Source organism: Rhinoraja longicauda, chromosome 2 (assembly GCF_053455715.1).
Source record: "Rhinoraja longicauda isolate Sanriku21f chromosome 2, sRhiLon1.1, whole genome shotgun sequence".
NCBI classification, from domain to species: Eukaryota; Metazoa; Chordata; class Chondrichthyes; order Rajiformes; family Arhynchobatidae; genus Rhinoraja; species Rhinoraja longicauda.
The window spans coordinates 35,749,330-35,769,021 of NC_135954.1; the positions used below are offsets into that span (position 1 = coordinate 35,749,330).

The 19,692-nt window shown below is 42.2% G+C and overlaps 1 protein-coding gene across 6 annotated transcripts in view; it reads right to left on the reverse strand.

The window, feature by feature from the left end:
* Positions 1–11,233: 11,233 nt before the first annotated feature.
* Positions 11,234–19,692, reverse strand: part of znf804b (zinc finger protein 804B) — a 569,768-nt gene continuing 561,309 nt past the window's right edge. For all 6 annotated transcript variants that reach the window (XM_078417230.1, XM_078417239.1, XM_078417220.1 and 3 more), the window contains one exon: positions 11,234–17,046. In XM_078417230.1, the coding sequence (XP_078273356.1) occupies positions 13,251–17,046 (3,796 nt within the window). In that variant the 3' untranslated portion in view covers positions 11,234–13,250. The remainder of the gene's footprint in view (positions 17,047–19,692) is intronic.

Genomic DNA, 19,692 nt, shown 5'->3' on the forward strand with positions numbered 1-19,692 from the left:
TTAAACCAACTAAAGTTTTCTTTGCAAACTGGAGCATTGTAAAAATATCACAATTTAATTTATTATCAGACTCAAATACCAAATGAAGAATTTGCCGGGTCAGGATAGTCATTACCTATAAGCTTCATTTTGTTTTATGTTAATAAAATGGATTGAAATGTTTTCATGAGGTGCTGTTTGATTAAAACTAATCAAGCATTACATACAATCTCATATCAACATTTGAGCACAACTCATTTCCCACACTTGTGGTGCAGGCCTTAGGTGAGCTGTTTTGGACTTTATTAATGAAGATATTTGGTTTCATCCATTGCAGTCACATCAAAAGCACAAGAACAATAGAGTCATGGATCTGTACAGCACAGCCCTTCTGCCCACCATGTCCATACTGACCAAATTGGTGTACTGTGCTAGTCATTTGCCTGCATTTGGCCTATAACTCTCTAAACCCTTCTTATCCATATAAGTACCCAAAAGTATTTTAAAATTTGTAATTGTATCCGCATCTGTAGCATTTCTTGGCAACTCATTCCAGATACAGATGCTCCCCGACTTACAATGCTTCCACTTACGTATTTCGACTTTACGATGGTGCAAACGCTGGGCAACGGCAGCGAGCCACAGTTCGCTTCCGGTCACGTGATCACATGCATTCAATGCATTTTTGACTTACGATATTTTCGGTTTACGATGGGTTTCTCGGAAGGTAACCCCATCGTTAGTTGAGGAACACCTGTACATATGAGGTGCCAGAGGAAGCTACAGAAGCAGATACAATTACAATTTTTATTAATGTCCAGATATCTTCCCCCTCACCTTCTTAAGCCTATGCCCTCTGGATTTAGAATCCTTTTCCCTATGAAAAAGAATGTGAGCATTTACATTATCCATGCCCCTCATGATCTAGTACACGTCAATAAAGTCACCCCCTCAGCGTCCAATACACCAAAGAAAAAAGTCCCAACCTATCTAACCTCACCCTATAATTCAAACCTGCAAGCCCAGATAACATTCTGGTGAACGAATCTCACTAAACCACATCCTTCAATGTAGTAAAATATTCATTCATCACAGCAATGCGCTCTGATGTTTAACCCTTAACCCCCATCTGGAATCAATGCTGCCGATTCATTTAAATTAAAACAGCAGCTATCTAGCATGTAGGCCTCAATAATGGGGAGTTTGTTTGCATAGGCAGGATCCTGGCCAGACAGCTAATGATGGAAGAAAAATCAATATGAATTCCTGTGAGAAATGACTGTGTTCGGCTTTTTGTTTTCTCCTTAACTAAAATACCATTAGTTCTAGACGGTCTGTGACATGCTACTTAATGCCATTGAACAGTCAGGCTTTTTCTACCTCATTTCCTGAGCATTAGCCCAGGGTCAATGCATTTTATTTTCAGATCAGCTGCACCCTAATCCATAAACATTACCCTGGACATCAGAATTCCTTCACACAGCTCAGCACTATCGCTCAGCCCAATGTTACTGAAATCTCAATGGTATCTCATTGGGAGAATTTCAGTATTCCTCAGTAGGTATTCAATTTAAACAGCACCTTTAAAGGCAATTCCAGTGATTGGAATGAAAATGACTTTGGGAAATAATTTAATTCACCTCAACTGCAAGTCAGGACCTGCTTGAATCATATGGGATTTAGGCTCAGTCACAATACCACCCTACTTGCACACAATTTTAAATCTTTGCTTTGCGATTAGCCGTTACCAATGGCATAAGCAGTATGAAGAGAAATGGAAAGAATGCAAAACTGAATCATTTCGTGCAATATTTATGATACCGAGGCTGAGATGAACAGAAATTGAGGTTTATTTATAGATTTATATGAATTAAAGCACAGAGATGGCAAAATGTATAATAAATGTTTCCATGTTGTGCTGACATTTTGGTCTTCCACTAATTCTCACATTACTTGATCAAATAATAACCATTCTTTAACTTCATGTGCAGCAAAAACTCATGGGCTTTGAACTCCATAATATTCCTTAGACTAAAATTGGTAAGGAATAAATATAATATTTGCCATTGTTTTTTTAAAGCTTTCGCCTATTTTATTAGGTATGCATTTATTTTAAATATTAAAAGCAACTCTTGATAAAATAAGATAAATGATTTTCGCGCAGAGTATAAAAGATGGTTTGTTCTAATGGTTGATTGGGAATTGTTCGAAGTAACGCATCTCACCTTTTGCAAAACACAAAATGCTGGAGTAATTCAGCAGGTCAGACAGCATTCGTGGAGGGACTGGATTGGTGACATTTCAAGTTGGGACACTTCATCCCTATGTTTTGTCCTTCAAGGTGAAGGTTAACAATGCTTGGAAATGTTTCCTACAACACAAACCAAACATTAGACAGATATAAATCTCTGTCCATTCAACAGCAATTTTAATGTTAAAATGTCTCAGGATGCCAGGCCATGATGGAAGATAAGGTTGCCAGCCAACTTGTACAAGGCATTGGTCAGCCTGCATATCTATTGTATTGTATGGTTTGGGTCATCATGCCATAATTTAAAATCATTGTTTACCAGTTGACTCCCGTCCTGCTGTCTTCAACCCAGCGGCCTGATTTGCTGTGTGTGCTCCCAAATACGTCAGAACTGCGGAAAATTGATAATCCATTATCAAACTTGAAAAGCACTTCCTCTATTTTTTTATTTTATTTTTGCCATTAAGCTGAAAAGAGCGTTGAAAAGATTGACCAACATGTTGCCAGGATTCGAAGGATTGAGTTATAGGCAGAGGTTGGTCAGCTGGGACTTTATTTCTTGGAGTCTGAAGGGTGATCTTAAAGAGGTGTATAAAATCATGAGGGCTACGATAGATGAAGGCACACAGTCTTTTTCCCAGATTTGGGGAAATCAAGAACCATAGGGCATAATCTGAAGGTAAAAGGAAGGCTGTCAAAGTATAAGTCAAGGCTGTGATAAAGATCAGCTACAGAAATGGTAGAGAAATGGCACATGGAGTTTAACCCGAGCAAGTGTGAATGTGGTACTTTAGGAGGTCAAATGAAAGGGGAAAATATACAATTAATGGCAAGACCCTTCACAGCATTGATCTTGGGGTCCAAGTCCGTAACTCTCTAACAGTGGCAATACAAGTAGATAGAATGGTAAAGGTTGCAAACGGTATGCTTGCTTTCATAAATCGGGTATTGGGTATCATGATGCAGCTTTGTGGGAGTTTGGTTAGGCTGCATCTGGAGCATTGCATGCAGATCTGGTTGCCCCATTACAGAAAGCATGTGGAGGCTTTGGAAAGGGTGCAGAGGAGGTGTAGCAGAATAATGCCTGGATTAGGGGGGATGGGTATTAGCTACAGGCAGCAGTTGAACAAATTTGGATTGTTTTTCTCTGGAACACCGGAGGTTGCGGGGTGACCTAATAGAAGTATATAAAATTATGAGAGATTTCGATAGGGTAGACAGACCTTTCTTTCCCAAGAAATCCTAGGCAAACACTAAAGGAGATGTACAGGGCAGCTTTTTTACAGAGGGTGGTGAGTGCCTGCAACACAGTGCTGGCTTTGGTGGTCGTGGCAGATATAATAGTGGCATTTAAGAGACTTTTGGATAGGCATATGGATATGCCAGGAATGGAGGGATATGGATTATACCAGATTCAAGTTTCTTCCCAGCTGTTATTAGATAACTGAATGGTTCTCTCATCAGCTAGAGTGTGGTTCTGACCTCCCATCTACCTCAATGAAGACCTTTGAACTATATTTAATCAGACTTTATTGAACTTTATAATTTTTAGTGTTAGAGATACAGCATGGAAACAGGCCCTTCGGCCCACCGAGACCGCGCTGACCAGCGTTCCCGTACATTAACACGATCCTACACACACTAGGGACAATTTTCAATTTTACCAAGCCAATTAACCTACAAACTTGTACGTCTTTGTAGTGTGGGAGGAAACCGGAGCTCCCGGGGAAAAACCACGCAGGTCACGGTGAGGACGTACAGACAGCACCCGTAGTCAGGATCGAACCTGGGTCTCTGGCAGCAACTCTACTGCTGTGCCACCATAGAGTCATGGAGTCATACTGTGTGGAAACAGGCCCTTCGGCCCAAATCGCCCACACCAGCCAGCAATGTCCGAGCTACACTAGTCCCACTTGCCTGCGCTTGGTTCATATCGCTCCAAACCTGTCCTATTCATGTACCTGTCTAACTGTTTCTCAAAAAGATGGGATAGTGCCAGCCTCAACTACCTCCTCTGGCAACTTGTTCCATACACCCATCACCCTTTGTGTGAAAAAGTTACCCCTCGGATTCCTATTAAATCTTTTCCCCTTCACCTTGAACCCATGTCCTCTGGCTCTCGATTCCCCTACTCTGGGCAAAAAACTCTGTGCATCTACCTGATCTATTCCTCTCATTATTTTGTATACCTCTATAAGATCTCCCCTCATCCTCCTGCGCTCCATGGAATAGAGACCCAGCCTACTCAACCTCTCCCTATAGCTCACACCCTCTAGTCCTGGCAACATCCTCGTAAATCTTTTCTGAACCCTTTTAAGCTTGACAATATCTTTCCTATAACATGGTGCCCCGAACTGAATGCAATATTCTAAATGAGGTCTCACCAACGTCTTATACAACTGCAACATGACCTCCCAACTTCTATACTCAATACTCTGACTGATGAAGGTCAAAGTGCCAAAAGCCTTTTTGACCACCTTATCTACCCGCGACTCGACCTTCAAGGAACCATGCACCTGTATTCCTAGATCCCTCTGCTCTACAACACTACCCAGAGGCCTACCATTTACTGTGTAGGTCCTGCCTTTGTTCGATGTCCCAAAATGCAACACCTCACGCTTTTCTAAAATTAAAATTCCATTAAATTCCATCAACCATTCCTCCGCCCACCTGGCCAATCGATCCAGATCCTGCTGCAATCTTTCACAACCATATTCACTATCTGCAAAACCACTAACTTTTGTATTATCAGCAAACTTGCTAATCTTGCTCTGCATGTTCTCATTCAAATCATTGATGTAGATGACAAACAGTAAAGGGCCCAGCGCTACAGGCCTCCAGTCCAAGAAGCAACCTTCCACCATCACCCTCTGCTTCCTTCCATGGAGCCAATTTGCTATCCATTCATCCATCTCTCCTAGGATCCCATGTGAACTAACGGTTAGATTCTAATCTTCCAGAGCAGCCTACCATGTGGAACCTTGTCGAATGCCTTACTGAAGTCTATGTACACATCTACAGCTCTGCCCTCATCAACCTTTCTGGTTGTCAATCTTGTACTAAACGTTGTACACTTTATCCTTTATCTTTGCATTGCGAGGGCTTGACTGTAATCATGTAGTCTTTTCTTTGACTGGATAGCACGCAAACAAAAGCTTTTCACTGTACCATGGTGCAGGTGACAATATATATATATTTTTAAAGCAAAGGCAGCAACAACAACTGCATGTGGATTCCAGAGCCCGAGCTGTTAATCTGAGGGGAACAGTGCTGTCTGTGGTGCTGTCTGTGGTGCTGTCTGTGGTGCTGTCTGTGGTGCTGTCTGTGGTGCTGTCTGTGGAGCTGTCTGTGGTGCTGTCTGTGGTGCTGTCTGTGGTGCTGTCTGTGGTGCTGTCTGTGGTGCTGTCAAACCTGCCAGATGGAGGAGCTGGGGAAAGGAAGCCTTGGAAGAAAAAACCCATCTTCTGCGTTTTTGCAAGAAAACGACTTGTGCCCCTCCCCGACAGCACTTACCTCGTGCTGCGGACCCGACCCTTGGATCCTAACGGTGGCTTGACATTCAAATCCAGGTTTCTCAACAGCTTAGGTTGCTGAGTGGCATACTAATGAGGTCAGGTCATTAAAATCTGCCCTGCTGCTGCCCCTGAATGGTCTGGCTGTTCATTTTGCCAGCCTGGGATTTTAAATGCAGTCTGCTGAACCTGGAAGTGACAAGGTAGTTTTCAGTAGGACTGAAGTGAAGGTCAGGACTCAGTGCTGAAAATAAATCATTCCCACAATGAGGTTCAAATCAAGCTTGACTTGTGGAGTAGTTTAGGTGTGGATAAGCATGCATGTTCACAACATCAACTTCCATATCCAGAGCACTTGCCAAAGGAAAGAAAGGAACACATGCAGATCGGATTTACTGATGCCATGCCAGTTTCTGGTTTCAAAAGAGATTTTTATTTGTGTTGACTGACATATCATTAACAAAATCTGTTCTCTAGCCCTTAAATTTCCAAATTCCCCTATCCCAGAATAGCTATTAAAATTCAATCCTTTTGGCTGCTAAATAAATTTTGCATTAATCTCATGTTAAAATATTTTAATCAAATTTGAATTAATAATAAAGCTGCATGTAATTTAAAATTGTTTAAAGTATTCTTTGTTCATTGAAGTTGTAATATTCCTGATGTCGATCTGTACAGAGTTATCAAATGATATAGATATCCAGAGTAGAATCATAGAACATGCAACAGTACAGCCCAGGAACAGGCTCTTCAGACTATGTCTGCACCGACCATTATGACAAATAAACTAATCCATCTGCCTGTGTGTGGGTTTTATACAGGTCATCTGGTTTCCCCCCACACTCCAAAGACATACAGGTTTGTAGGTTACTTGGTTTCGGTAAAAATTGTAAATTGCCCCTAGTGTGTAGGATGCTAGTGCTAGTGTAAGGATATTGTTGGTCAGCACAGACTCAGTGGGCTGAAGAGCCAATTTCCACACTGTATCTCTAAACTATAAACTAAGACGTGGTATGTAGCCCTCTATTCCTTGCCTGTTTATGTGCCTATCTAAATACTTCTTTAATTATGTTATTATTCCTACTACCACCACACTTTGCAGCGCATTCCATTAACCCACCACTCCGTAAAAAAATCTTGCCTCACATACCTCCTTTAAACTTTCCCCTCTCATCTAAAGCTATGCTCTCCAGTAATTGACATTTCTACCCTTAGAAAAAGTATTTATCTCAACTTATCCATGTCTCTCAAAATTACAAAAACTTTTATCAGGTCTCAGCTCGACCTCTGACACTCGAGTGTAAATGATCCAATTTAGTCCAACCTCTCATTATAGCTAATACCCTCTAATTCAAGGTCTAAATCTGATAAAATTCTTCTGCACCCTCTCCAAAGTCTCTCCATCCTTCCTACAGCATGGCAATGAGAACTGTACATAATACTCCGTGTGGCTTAACCAAAATATTATACAGCTACTCCATGACTTTCTGACATTTATATTCAATGCCACAACCGATGAAGGTATGACTTCTATACCACCCTATACATTTGTGTTGCCACTTTCAGAAAGCTCTGGACTTGACCTCAAAGATCCCTCAGTGCATCAATGCTGCTGAGTGTCTTGCAATTTACTGTACACTTTCCTCTTGCATTGGACATCCCAAAGTGCAAATCCTTACATTTGTCTCGAAATAAACTCCAATGGCCATTTCTCTGCTCATAATTGGAACTGATCTATGTCTTGCTGAATCCTCTGGCAATGTTCCTCGCTCCCCACAACTCTACCAATATTTGTGTCATCTGCAAACTTACAAATCAGACCACCTACATTTTCACCCAAATCATTAATATTCCAGAGGTCCCAGTACTGACCCCTGCAGAATATGACTGGTCACAGATTCAACCATTACCCTCTGCCGCCTATCATATCATATCATATCATATATATACAGCCGGAAACAGGTCTTTTAGGGCCTTCCAAGTCCGTGCCGCCCAGCGATCCCCGTACATTAACATTATCCTACACCCACTAGGGACAATTTTTACATTTACCCAGCCAATTAACCTACATACCTGTACGTCTTTGGAGTGTGGGAGGAAACCGAAGATCTCGGAGAAAACCCACGCAGGTCACGGGGAGAACGTACAAACTCCTTACAGTGCAGCACCCGTAGTCAGGATCGAACCTGAGTCTCCGGCGTTGCATTCGCTGTAAAGCAGCAACTCTACCGCTGCGCTACCGTGCCGCCCTATTGCATGAATTGCATCTATGAAAGATGCAATTTTGTTTTCAACTTAGCAACTCAACATGTATCATGGGAGGAGTTGGCTGCGCCTAACGACTGTGGCTCTCTGGCAGTCTGTTTGTCTTTTTTTCTTTTTTTTGTTTGTGTCGGTGTTGGGATGGTTTTTGTTTCTGTTTTTGGCTGTGTATGTGTGGTGGGGGGGGTGGGGTGTGGGTGTGGGGTGTGGGGGTGGGGCGGGGGAAACCTTTCTTTTGTTGGGTCTCTTCCCCGGGGCGCAGCTCGCCCGCGGGGCCTTCCATCGCCGGCGCGGCTCGGCTGCGGGACTTAACATCGCCAACGCGGCTCGGCCGCGGGACGTTTCGGTGCCCGGTGTGGCTCGGCCGCGGGACGTTTCAGTGCCCGGTGCGGCTCGGCCGCTGGACTTAACATCGCCCGGTACGGCCGCGGGACGTTTCAGTGCCCGGTGCGGCTCGGCCGCTGGACTTAACATCGCCCGGTGCGGCCGCGGGACGTTTCAGTGCCCGGTGCGGCTCGGCCGCTGGACTTAACATAGCCCGGTGCGGCCGCGGGACGTTTCAGTGCCCGGTGCGGCTCGGCGCTGGACTTGCGGGGGCTGTGCGTGTCGTTTGCCTCGGTAGGGGTCGAGCTGCCTGTCCCTGGGTGCGGGGGGAAGAGAGGGGAAGTTTTGTTGCCTCCATCACAGTGAGGGGGTGTTTGGAGTCACTGTGATGGATGTTTGTGTTGGGGTCGGGTGTCCTGTGTTCTTTTCTTTTTTGCTGTGTTTTGTGTGACTGCTGAAATTTCGTTCGGTGTAAAAAGCCGAGTGACAATAAAGTGTTGTTATGTTATGTTATGTTATGTATCCAATGTGAGTGGTGTACTATGAGCGACCTTGTCAAATGCTTTATTAAAGCCCATGCAGACAACATCCAATGCTCTACTTCCTTCAATTATTTACATCACAACCTCAAAAAAAAATCAATCACATTTGTGAGATAGGTGCTCCCCTAAACTAAACCATGCTGATGGTCCCCAAACAGGTGCTTGCTCCTATTGGGTAAATAAATCATATCCCCAAGAATCTGCTCCAATCATTCTCCCACCATTGACGTGAGGCTCATTTCATTATCCCTGTTGCTCTTCTTTAAAAAAGGAATAACACTGGTTATTCCCTAATCTTTCGGGACCTCGCCCATTATACACCAGATATTCATTCCCACCCTGTAACTCTTAGGCTTAGTTCATTTAGCGTCTACCTTCTCCTTATTCTCTCCTCCTGCTGACCTACTGCTCAGTTAGGTTCACACCCAACTACCACACTAGTTTAAACCTGCCCAAGTAGCATGAGCAAACTTCCCTGCAAGGATATTGGTGCCCCTCCGGAATAACTGCAACCTATCCTTCTTGTACTGGTCCCACCTGTTCCGGAAGAGATTCCAATGATCCATGCCCTCCCTACTGTGCCAGTTCTTTAGCCACACATTCAACTGTACTGTCTTCCTATTTTATGCCTCACTGGCATGTGGCATAGGGAGCAATTCCAAGATTGTAACCCCGCTTTGTAACTTTATTTCTAACTTCCTAAATTCTCTTTGCAAGGCCTTATCCCTCTTTCTACCGATGTCATTCAAACGATACGTATCACAACCTCTGGCTGCACACCCTCCATCTTTTTGAATGCCCTGTACTTGCACATATGCATCCTTGTCCCTGGAACCAAGGGAGAGAACAAACTATCTGGAGTCTCACTCATGGCCACAGAGACATCCAAGTGTATCCCTTACTATGGGGTCCAGAATGCTGCTGCTCGAGTCCTCACTAAGACCAAGAAATTGGATCACATCACTCCAGTTCTGAGGTCTTCACACTGGCTTCCAGTCTGTCAAAGAATTGATTTCAAAATACTCCTGCTCGTTTATAAAGCACTGAATGGTTTAGGGCCAAAATACATTTCTGATCTTTACATTACATTTACATTTCTGCTACATTATGAACCATCCAGACCTCTCAAGTCGTCTGGGACAGGTCTGCTTTCTGTCCCCAGAGTCAGAACCAAACATTGTGAAGCAGCGTTTGGTTTTTATGCACCACATATATGGAACAAACTCCCAGAAAACTGCAGGTCCGCTGCAACTCTCAGTTCTTTTAAATCGAGGCTGAAGACTACACTGTTTAATGCTGCCTCTTATTAAATCAAATAATTATTCATTTCTTACACTGCACTGTAACTTTTAAGTTTGTATTTTATACCTGTCTTATTCTATTTTAGCTTGTTTTTATTTTCTATTCTCTTTAATGACTGTTTTTAATTGCTTTTAACTGCTCTTAATGTTTTATGTAAAGCACTTTGAATTGCCTTGTTGCTGAAATGTGCTATATAAATAAACTTGCCTTGCTTTGCCTTGCCCTAGAGCATCCAATCATCTACATTTCGATCCTCCCTGCTGTAAAGTCGAGCCGGTCATGGTTACACTAAACTGGGTGCTGCTGTGGCTTCCCCCTGAGAGGCCAAACGCACCACCTCCAACAGTATCCAAAGTGCTGAGCCATAGAACAAAAATTCCTTAAAAAATATTCAGATAGGCATACATTTGATATACTGTCCAATTTATCTTTACAGAATACTTGTACAGCTTCCTTTTGAGATTTAACTTAGCAGTCTTAAAGTACTACTGGGAGGTTGCAGTTCTGGGATAAATGTCGTTTTCTGGGTCTGTTCTGTCTGTGAAGGCAATGTCATTTGAAGTGAATGCATTCGTGGTTCTGCCGGGGTCTTACGTTTTTTCCCCTGTCTTTCACGCCATGTCGTTGCTGTTGCTAACAAAAAGATGTTTCACTGAAGGACACGTAGAAAGAAGGTCATGATTAATGCAATAACTACACCAGATGCTATTTGGTGGCATTGCAGGCCTTAAGGCGAGCTCAGTGGTGTCAAGAGAAAAGGTCAGAAGACAGCATGCTTTGCATGCAGACTGCTGTTTAAAATGTTAAATTCAGTTGGAGGCACTAATGATTTCAAACAAGCAGTTTAATGAAAAAGATCAGGAAGAAATCCACATCATCCCAGATCATTGTGCCATTTGCCCTAGTCATCCATTCATTGATGAGGTAGCATGACATGTGGATCATGTAGACGAACACATAAAGTGGAAAAAAATACATTTATTTGCTTTGTTTTGCCATACATTAGGTAATAATATTTTTATTGGTTTATTTTCTATCTTTTGATCAATGATAAAATGTCATTATGTCATTATCCATTTGTTGTTTGTAACATATTGAAAAACTGATTTCAGTAATAGTGGTTATATCTACTAGATAAGATCACAAAACCAGTTTAATATTTAAACATAACAGAAATAATGAAAGAAAAAACACCTGATGGCTCAGTCATTAAAAGAGTTTTGCCACTAAATTGGACTGGTACAGCTTTGGTTCCTGGTAAGTTTTGAGTTGATCAATTTTAACTAAAAGTATTTGGGGTAACTGGTCTTGATGTCTCTGAATTACAAGGTAGAAAATGGCCAAGAATCTTGCTCATCATTTCACTGAATAATAGATAAGGCAGGATTGAGCTCGGCTTTGATGGTGTCCCACATCAAACAGGCTGATTGTATCACCCAGCCTTATATTAAGAATGATTACTTTGCTCAGCTGCTGTGCTTTAACTTCCAGAAGAAAGAGGGAAACAAAGCGAGTGGAAAAAAAAGTTTTGGGGAGTTCTACAGTAATACTACACATAAAAAATGTAGTTGGGTATTAATTTGTCAGGGGACTTTCTCCGTGATATGACCTTTCCTTGTGTGCTGCATTGAACCGTTTCCTGCAGATGTGCTGATTGGGAAGATAATTGCTACCGCAAGTCAACAGGCTTTGCGAGTTCCACATGATTGAACCTTTTGTAACAGCACATCAGTGAATGCATACACCTGCAGCTTAAAAACTCTACATAGCTGGAAAGGTCTATTAAAATATATTTTATACTTCCTCATAATATCAGGCTTGCAACTGCTCTGACAACCCATGATTTACTCAGTAGTCTCTATAAAATAAAAGTAGTCCCAGTCATGTTCACTTGTTGATTTATGAAATGTGCTTTATGGCGTAAGAAGTCTTTTCATATTATTTACTTCAGATTTTCCTGAACATAGAAGGAGGCTACTTGATCTGTTGGGTCTATGTCAGTGTTTTATTTCTATTTAAAATAAAACCTCAACCATTTTTTTTAATGTGCTATAAAATATATGCAAGTTTACCTTGCAAGCAAAAATAATTAGAACTACACAAGTTTAAGTAAATGTTACATCTTTGCTCTCATCAGGTCTGTCACAATTTATTTCCAATTTCTGCCATAGAACAATTCTTTTTCTTCAGGACAGTGTATTATACAGACACTTGTATGTAATTCCTAACAAATTTCAAGACCAATATACAATACATATAATAAAAAGATAATATTTCTTGTTGGGAGATTATTGTACAGTATTTTACTTCTAAAGTATAGTGTTTTATCGTATTGACTTTATTTACAGAAGGAACTATGTTATATACATTATCATTCATTGATAGAACCAAATTTATCATGGAAAAATATTATTGCATTATACGTACAATAATTCCATCTTACATGGAAAAAACCTAAACAACAGCACTGGATGTACAGCACCCACTGCAATTCTATCCACATACACCGTACTCTGCATATTTTTACACAAGATACAAATGCTTTAAAGATTTTTTTCCCGGATTAACCTAAAGCCTAATGTACTATTAACAGCAAAATTACAATGTGATACATTCAATTTAACTAAAGGATAGTATATCTGAAAACAGGTGGAAATTGTGATAAAAATACATATTTTAACCTTGAAGGGCTGGAAGGATTTAAAATGAAGAAAGTGGATTGCTGAATCCAGGGTTTGAACACAAAAATGTTCTATCCTAAGGGGAAATTGGAGGAGAACACCTGGAAAACACCATGATACCTTCACTTACTTATTGTTCGTACAGAGGCATGTGGAATCTACGACATGGAAATCTATTCTAATGCACAAAGCATTGAGTCTCATCATCTAATAATTTTATTCATAGAAAGCTAACTTCAACAAGAACCTTCGTGGGACACTGCAGATCAGAAAGATTGATGGAAAATGTTGACATTCATAGCAGGTTCTTTCCAGCAGTCCAATGGGCACACGGTTGCCACCGTGAATGAACGTCTTAGCATTTTAATTGCTGCAACTTTCTTTTCAGTTGTTTGTTTCAAGTGCTTGGACCAGGGCGATGTTGCAGGTCGTGCCCTGGGAACAAGGGATGCAGAAAAGGGTGGAGATGGATGGCCGAGGCAGCAGCCGCTGCTGAGGCTGGGTGTGGGGCAAAGAGTGTTGGGCAGAGCGCTGTGTGGGGCAGCGGGTGAAGTGCCAAGTGGGCCGGGTGGATGGTTGCAGCTGGGATGAAGTGCAGCGGATGGGTGGCCAGGAAGGCGGCGGGGTGAGCAGGAAAAATGGCCTGAGCGATGGGGGAGAAAGAGAAGGGTGCAACATGCGGCTGGATGATGTGGTGAAGCTGTGCCATTGCTTGGTGGTGGGCGCTAGGGTGAAGGGCCGCTGTGAGTGAGGCTGCAGCATGGTGCTGGAGCAGAGTGTGGTGGACAGTGGTGACTGAAGAAGCTGCGGAAGTAGAAGGCTGGTGAAGGGAAACGGGTTGAAATGCTGGCACTGGAGTGAAAGTAACTGCTGCGGCAGATGGAGGGAAAGTCTTGACTTGTTTGGCGAGGAGCTGCTGCTGGATATGTTGCTGTGCCTGCAACTGCAACTTGCTGTATTTTTCCACTTCCTCAGGTAAGAAGATTATAGGTTGACTTGCCAGAGGGGGTGAGATTGATTTAGAACACTCCTTGAATTGAGGGTCCATTTCGTCAACACTCTGTGAGTTGGTGCCGTAATAATCAAACATAATCTCTCCCAACGGAACTGAACTTATATCGCTAGAATCGTAAAATGTCATTCTGGGATTCTTCTCTTTGTCTGCTGTTGAGCCATCTGTAAAAACATCTGCAGTGGAAGAAACAACATTGGACATTTCTTCGGGATCTGGAGTAACACTTTCTTTGGCAGCCTGTACTTGGTATATCGTAAGGCCAAGCTTTTCTTCCTCTGCAGCCTCTATTGGATTGCACAATGAACTTTGTTCAATGTCCATTTTAGTCTCATTCACCTCTTTGCACTGAAGGCTCTCTTCATGGGAGCCAGTGGATTGTGATTCATTCCCACTCCATTCTGACTGTTCAGGCTCAGCCCCTTTGCTGATATCATCTTTCTTTGCACCTACTTTTTTTGTCGCAGTTAACTTCCCAATTAAGGACCATAAAGTCACGTTATCCATAGAGATAGGAAGCTGGGGATCAAAGTAGCCTTGTGGAGAATCCTTCAACTTCAGGCCCATTGTACTTGAAGCTGATTCAGTGGTAACTGTTTTCCCATCATTGTCCTCACATTGGCCATTTTCCAAAATGTGCTTTGCTATACAGGATTCCTTTTTATCTTGAATGAGTTTCTTCAATGGGGGAATGGAACAACCGATGTTCATGTTTCTATGAAATAAACCCGGGGAGATGGGGCTGTAATTCTGCAATGTGCCTTCATTTTTTATTATTCCTTGGTGCTTTCCTGAACCTCTTTGTACCTCATGAAGATCTCTGTTGCAATGTGATGACTTCATATGATAAACGCTGCCTTTTGACAAAGACCTTGATAGCTTCTCATCAGATATTTCTTGCCTGCAGTTTTCTTTATTTCTGGAACAGGACCTTCTCAAACTGGAACCTCTGCTGCTTTCCTGTCTGCTCCTCCCATGCCTGGACCTGCTCCTATATCTACTTCTGCTCCTACTATGGAGTTGTCTACTTCTGGACTTCCTGTTCCTGCTGTGCAATCGGCCTGTTGTGCTCATCTGGGTCCGAGTTAGGGCGCTGCCTCGATTTCTGCTCTGACTGCCATCTCTTTTCCTATGGTAATGATCATCATCGGAAGATAATGAAGAATTTGATGAATGGCTGTGCTTTTTCTTTTTATGTCTGGAATGACACTGGTAATGTGACCTACGATGTCTTTTTGAACAGTACTGAGACCGGCTTCTGGTGCTGTAATCACTGGATCTATCAGAATAATGCCTGCTTCTGTGACTAGTTCTACTGTGGTCACTTGAAGTGTCAGAGGATGACCTAAACGATGAACGTTGTGAAGATGAATAGCTTCTGGATTTTCGACAAGCAGTTCTATTACTTCGTGAATCATCTTCAAAACTACAGTGAGGAAATGATTTATGGCAATTATTGTGGTGTTCCTCAGCGCTATCACTGTCATTGGAGTTTAGGCTGTCATGTCTGGATTTGTGTGCTTTTTGATCTTCACATGATCCTTGGGAAATATTCAAAGGACCACCACTTGGTGCTTCCAGCTTTTTGTTGATTAAATGGAGAGGAGGAACAGATTGCTTATTGATAACACTGCTGCTGACTTGTTCCAGTTCTTCACCAGCACTGCTGCACACAGCCTCTGAAGATCGTTTTAGGATCAATTTTGAATTATTTCCTTCTTTCAAACTTTCTTCAATATCCTTTGGTTCTGGCTCGGTGATTTTTCTCCCATTATGTTTTTTCTTTTTCTTCCTCACATGGCCAGAGTCTGATTTCTGCTTTGATTTTTTGCTGGATCGGTTGTGATTCTTTCTTTTCTTTGATTTGTGTGATCCTGCTGATTTCCCCATGTTTGGACCTTGCTCTTTTTCCAGACTTCTAGTTCGTCCCGTAGTTGTGCCTGACCCATTATCTTCTTCAATGGTAATGGCTGTATTTTGTTGACAGTCCTTATTGTCTTCCCACTCTGTGGTACCACTCTCTCTGTTTTTATTTCTTGATAATTTAAAATCAAAATACAAAGGGTTGCAGCTGTATGATAGAGATGGTTCTGTCTGTGTAAAGAGTAAAAGCTCGGATGGCCATTGAAGTCGCGTTGATTCATCTCTACTTAGTACTGGAAGAAAAGGTTCAGTCTTGAGATGCGACCTGACTAGTGGCTCCACCCTGCTTAACTTTCCTTTCTCAGGCAATATGGACTCAGTCAGTTTTTCATTCAACTCTGATGGCTCCTCGCCTTTCATCCTGCAAACAGACTGATCCAGTGTGTTCCCTTCCTCTTGTGTGTTTGTCTGCTGCTGAGCAGGAGAATTAAAATGCGCTGCAACCGTTTTCTTGGCATCTGCAATCCCGACCTTTTCATTCCCAATTTCTGGGGCAATGGAACATTTCACATCGGAGCCATCAATCTGAGACTCACCAATGTTATCACTATGAGCTACCACTTTGTCCAAGTCTGCCTTCTTCAGTGATTTCATAAGAAACAAGAAGGGTACATTGGTCTTGCGTTTGCAATGTGTAGGACTATAGCAATAATACTCCTTCTCAGCTTCGTCCTTGTTTTCCTTTAACATAAGAGCCTTCAGCTTCTTAACCCTTGCGAATGGATTGGTCCCAGTGCCACTGAAAATCTGGGACTGTTTGGTTCGGTCATTATTTTCAGTGTCTGCAGTGTTATCTATCCCCGCCCCTCCCTCTGAGATCTCTGCTTCAGCTGTAGCTTTCACTTTATGGCTCTGTGGTTCTTGCTCATATTGCTTCTCTTCAAGGGTGTCATTGAAAACTGAAGCAGATGACTCCAACTTCAGTGGAGCTTTTTTGTAAAATGAAAAGGAGACGCTCCCCTTCTGAATGGGGATGCAAGGGCTGTTTTGCTTTGTGAAGAGACTAAGGGGCTTTAAGCCTAACCGCCCTTGTATCTGTGACGGAGAGTCACCATGGATGCACTGATTACCACATGGAGGACATTGCACACTATTTCCCTGAGTTCTTCTCAGTACCTCTTCTCTTATGAAGGAGTTTCGAGTGTTGCCCTTTCTTCCGTTTTCTCTACCTTTGGCACTGGATCCTCCAGCAGCTTCTTTCAGATGATGGCCAATAGCTACTGTCGCTGGCCTGAACATGGGGCCACTTCCTGGAGCACTGAAATAAAACCAGACAAAACATATCCTGAGTGTGATAACAAGTGGGATCAAAATGCAAAATGTAATGTCCTTGCAGACACCCAGGTATACACTGACGGTGCCAAAGCAGAGATCCTCAAAAGCTTTCAGTTCCTAGGAATAAATATCACCAGCAATGTGTACTGGACCAGCCACATCGAAGCTCTGGCCAAGAAAGTACACCAACACTTCTACTTCCTTAGAAGGCATAAGAAGTTCAGCATGTTCGCAACAACCCTCACAAACGTCTACAGATGCGCTATAGAAAGCATTTTACCAGGATGCAACACAGCTTGTTTGGGAAGAGCTCCATCGAAGACTGCAAGAAATTGCAGAGAGTTGTGGACATAGTCCAGACCCAACATGCAAACCAACCTCCCTCTATCTCCAGATTCCATCTATACTTCATGCTGTCTCAGCAAGGCTGCCTGCATAATCAAGGACCAGTCTCACCCTGGTCACTCCCTCTTCTCCCCTCTCCCATCAGAAAATAAATATAGAAGTTTGAAAACGCATACCTCCAGATTCAAGGAACATTTATTCCCAGCTGTTATCAGGCAACTGAACAGTCTTCTCATTAGCTAGACCTCCCATATACCTCATTGGAGACCTTTGAACTATCTTTAACCAGACTTTATTGGATTGTATCTTGCACGTAACGTGGGGCCATTTATTCTTTATCTTTGTACTGTGGACTTGATTGTCAACTTCTGTGGTCTTATGCAACCAAGGCAGTTCATAGTTTGAACTTCAGTGAGTTCAAGTGTTCATAGTGTTCATGGTTGAGTTCATAGTGTTCAATAGTCTGTTGGCCGAACCAGGCCATGATGCATCTAGCCATTATGCTCTCTACCAGACACACATAGAAGCACAAGAGACTATTCTTCGACATACAGAATCTCTTTAATTTTCTAAGGAAGTAGAGCCATTGACTGGATAGAATGCAGACAAAACTTTTCACTGTACCTCACACACATGACAATAATAAACTAAAGTAAACTAAACTAAACTTATGATGATGCAATGCATAGTCTTCGTTGGAGAGAGCTAGTGCTTGGTGTACAATTGCATTTTAAAGGTAAGCTAGCGTGACAGCAATTTTTATTGCTTCAGGTTTTCACACCATGTGCATACATTCCCACAACGAATGATCTTTGGCATATTAAATTTTGCTTTAACTAATTAGCTTAATCGGTTGAGGAATTATCCTGCACAAGAAAGCGAGAGAAAAGGAGTTCCCACCTCCCTCTAGCATGACCCACCTTTTAATTAGATTAAGGCTGATATGCTCAATGAATCAACTCCTCCGCTCCTAGTACACCACAGCCTTCAATTCTATGATCTTTCAAAAAATACATCTCCACTTTAAATACCTCGAATGATCTAGCCGCACATTCCTCCATGATAGGGAATTCAAGAAAGATTCACCACACTCTGTGAGAAGAGATTTCTACGCATTCCTATTGTAAGTAACCATCTCCTTACCTTGTTTCTATGTCCCCTGTTTCATAGTCTCTCTCTAATGAAAACATTTAAACATCTCTGTCATGCCTCCTTAGGGTTTTATATATTTCAATAAGCTCGGCACTCATCCAAAAACCTACCTTCAAGAGTCAAGAATGTTTTATTGTCATGTGTACCAAAACGGAGCAATGAGATTCTTACTTGCAGCAGTATAACAGGTTTGTAAAAAACAGTATTTAATAGATAATATAATAAACAAACAGAAAAAAAGATTCAATAAATGAAAAAACAAATAGAGTGCAAAAAACAAAACCAATCCCGAGTTCCCTAGTGTGACCGAGGCAGTTCATAGTTTGAACTTCAGTGAGTTCAAGTATTCATAGTGTTCATAGTTGAGTTCATAGTGTTCAATAGTCTGACAGCCAAACCAGGCTACGATGCAACCAGTCATTGTGCTCTCCACCATCCACATGGTGAAGTTCAAGAGACTATTCTTCGACATACAGAATCTCTTTAATTTTCTAAGGAAGTAGAGTTGTTGATGGGATTTGTTTATGATTGCATCAATGTGCTGGGTCCACGACAGACCTTCAGTGATATGCACACCCAGGAAGTTGAAGTTGTTGACTCTCTCCCCCACCAGCCTGTTGAAGAAGACATGATTGTTGATCCTTGGCCTTCCTCTACTAACGTTAACAATCAGCCTCTTGTTTTTTACTTATGTTGAGAACAGAGTTGTTGGCCTGGCATCATTCACACAGACAACCTATCTTCCTCCTATACTCTGACTCACCAGTATCTGTAATTCGTCCAACAATGGTGGTGTTATCAGTGAATTTAAAGATGGGATTGGAACTGTGTCTAGCTGCACAGCCATGGGTGTAGAGTGAGTAGAGCAGGGAGCTGAACACACAGCCTTGAGGTACTCTGTGCTGTTGGTTATCAAGGAGTACGTGTTGCCAATTCGTACCAATTGTGTTCTGTTGATGAGTAAGTTGAAGATACAGTTGCAAAGGGATGTGCAGAGACCCAGTTCCCTGAGTTTGGTAACAAGTTTGGAGGGAATAATGGTTGTGAACGCTGAGCTATAGTCTACGAACAACAGCCTGATATATGTTTTATAAGTGATTTATTTTCCTTGTGGTCCAGTGCAGATTAGAGA